At 24.8% G+C, this 2,872-nt stretch overlaps 1 protein-coding gene across 1 annotated transcript in view; it reads right to left on the reverse strand.

Moving 5' to 3' along the window:
- LOC110274740 (uncharacterized) overlaps positions 1-913 on the reverse strand; it is a 5,089-nt gene extending 4,176 nt beyond the window's left edge. The window contains exon 1 of the mRNA XM_021129917.2: positions 224-913. Within this exon, the coding sequence (XP_020985576.1) occupies positions 224-780 (557 nt within the window). The 5' untranslated portion in view covers positions 781-913. The remainder of the gene's footprint in view (positions 1-223) is intronic.
- Between the last annotated feature and the right edge of the window lie 1,959 nt (positions 914-2,872).

The following is a 2,872-nucleotide window of genomic DNA, read 5'->3' on the forward strand; positions in this document are numbered from 1 at the left end:
ATATATATATATATATATATATAAAGAGAGTAGGGTGTGATTGAAGATTGATGAACTCTTGTAGCAAGGTAGCAACTACCAAAAATAACTAGTATAAATAAGATGGAAACGAGTAGTGCAATAAATAAGAAATTAATTGTTTTATTTAGTACTTAGCTCTTAATTGATGATGATGAGTTGAATTAGATTGATGAAGAGTATTTAAAGAAAAACATTCACTCACCGGTTGGTAGATGAACGTAGCGTAAACCACAATCCACACTTGTTGTAATGATGAAAATCACCACCACCACCACCACCACAAGTTGAATCAATTTGCCATGATGATCCATTTTCATCATCATCATCATTATTAGATGACCCCAATAACCTATTGCCATAACTAATAGTAGGTTCAATCATCATCTTCTCCTCCATAGATCCTAATAACATTGAATCTTGTTGAAACCCTAACCCTAACCCTAATTTCAGCATTTCTTGTTGATGATGATGATGTTCACCATGGCTTCCTATATGGGATGATGAGGAATCAGAACATAATAAAACTTGTGGATTATTGTTTGATCCATCATGATGATGATGATGATGATGAACTACTTGATTATTGAATGACGATGTGTTGATGATGTCATCATTTCTTCCTAGCCCCAACCCTAACTTGAGCCAATTTTCTTCTTCTTCTTGTACATGTCTTTGAGAGTTATGTTCCTTTTCTTGCTCAACAAAATTGTTGGTATTTTTGAAGTGGTTATGGGGGTGCGAGTGAGAAGAGGAAGCCATGGAAGAAGGAATTGAAAGGTATATAGCTATGGCTACTAATAACTATTTTACCTTATAAAGCAACCTTGGCTTGTTTGGTGAAAGATTAAAAAAAGGGTTGTGGTTAGGTTTGGTCCTTTTATGGAACCGGATGCTTTTCCACTGTTCTCTCATCTCAAGTTCTCAACCCACCATTGCAATTTCAATCACACACATACTTTTTTTTCTATAATAATATGAAAAAATTTAAGTATATCGATATACTGATATTTTAATATTTTTTAATTATTAATTTTACTTAAAAATGATTGCCGATGAGACTCCAGTTCATTGATGCCTAATACTCTTTGCTATATATACACAATTAACAAAGAAGATTAATAATAAAAGTTTGGTGTATATTACCGCCTTTTCCCTTATTTTTATCTTATTATTTGGATTTAGCATTAGGACACATATTAAAATTATTACTTTTAAAATTTTACATCATTAAAAAATTAATTAATAATTTGCACATGCATCTTCTCTAAATTTTTTTCTTCTATATATTTTCTTAGTTAGAGTAGTATAAAGTAATTTTAAATTAATTAATTAGTCTTGTATATATTTATGACTATATATGCACGCACTGAATAAATAAAAAATAATATTAATAATTTATTAATATCAAATGATAAATAATAAATTGCTACTAAATTTGTATTTATAAAATGTTAGAACACTAGTAAATTTATTTATGAATAAATAAAATTAATTTTCTATTCATAAAAAATATTATTTTTATTTATAAAAATTTAGAATATTAACAAATTTAGCTATGACGACTGAAATTAATATTTACAACTTTTGTCAATAAACTAAACTAATTTTTACATTCGCAAAATTAATTTCGTATATTTATGAATAAATTTTTATTAACATTTTGAATTTTAGACATAATAATTTATTATATTTTTTACCTGAGAATTTTTTGAAAACCTTGACTTGTTACAGCAAAAAATAAAACATTTTATAACATATTAGTTGTACGTCAAAAATCAATTATCAATTTAACTATTTATATAAAAAATGTATTTTAAAATATAATAGATATATTAAAAATAAATTAAATAACATATATATTTATACATAAATATACGGTAACTAATTTTTAATGCGTAGGTAATATTTTTTAACATTATTATACATCTTTCCCTCATAACATATATAGTAATAAATTTCTCAGCAAAATCCTTTAAAAAGTTGAAAGTAAAATTTGCATTGTTTTTATTGCTTTTTTATGTTAGTAAGTGTAAATTTTGGATACTAGTTGATTTTTTTTACTGAAATAAACTAAATAAAAAAATAAATAAAATAAGAAATTGTTTAAATAGAGGGACAGTTCCGTTTAAAATTACTCTTAAATTCTTTCCAATGTGAAAGACATGTGAAAGTTATAACTTTATCGTCATTTTTGTCATAATATCTGCCACCGTGTTTGCATCTCTCATATCAACACGTCCAGTGCATGATATCTTTAATTTTGAGCACCAATGAATCAATAAATCCAAAACTATCTTGAGTAACAAGATTAAAAGCTTTCACATAATCCGTCTCACAAATAACATCTCGTTAACCCACATCCCAAACTAAGAGATATCCTCTCCAAATAGTAAAGAAGGTGTTTGAAAATGATTAAGAGTAATAATATTTTTCAAGTAGAATTGTTTGGATACTAGTTGATTGAAAAGCCAAATAATTCCTAATTTTATAAGTTATCTTTATTCAATAAATAGAAAATTGACCACAAAATTTATGATATATTTATGATATATATGTTGTCTTTAAAAATCAAACTTGAGACATGATATATATTTAATCAATTTAAACAATTATTGTTTATATTCAATCTTATAATTTATTTTAAGATTATTTTAATTATGACATTAAATTAAATATTAATATATCTTACTAAATATTAATCAGTAATTTTTATATATTTTATTTGACTATTAAATACATGTTAAAGCTCTTTTATTAATGTGTTTTAAAGTAAACATTTAAAGTGGTTCTTAGGAGATTTTAAATTGAATCTTTTAAAAATTAATTTAAATATATACTTTATTTTCTATAT

The sequence above is a fragment of the Arachis duranensis genome, chromosome 8, assembly GCF_000817695.3.
Source record: "Arachis duranensis cultivar V14167 chromosome 8, aradu.V14167.gnm2.J7QH, whole genome shotgun sequence".
NCBI lineage: Eukaryota > Viridiplantae > Streptophyta > Magnoliopsida > Fabales > Fabaceae > Arachis > Arachis duranensis.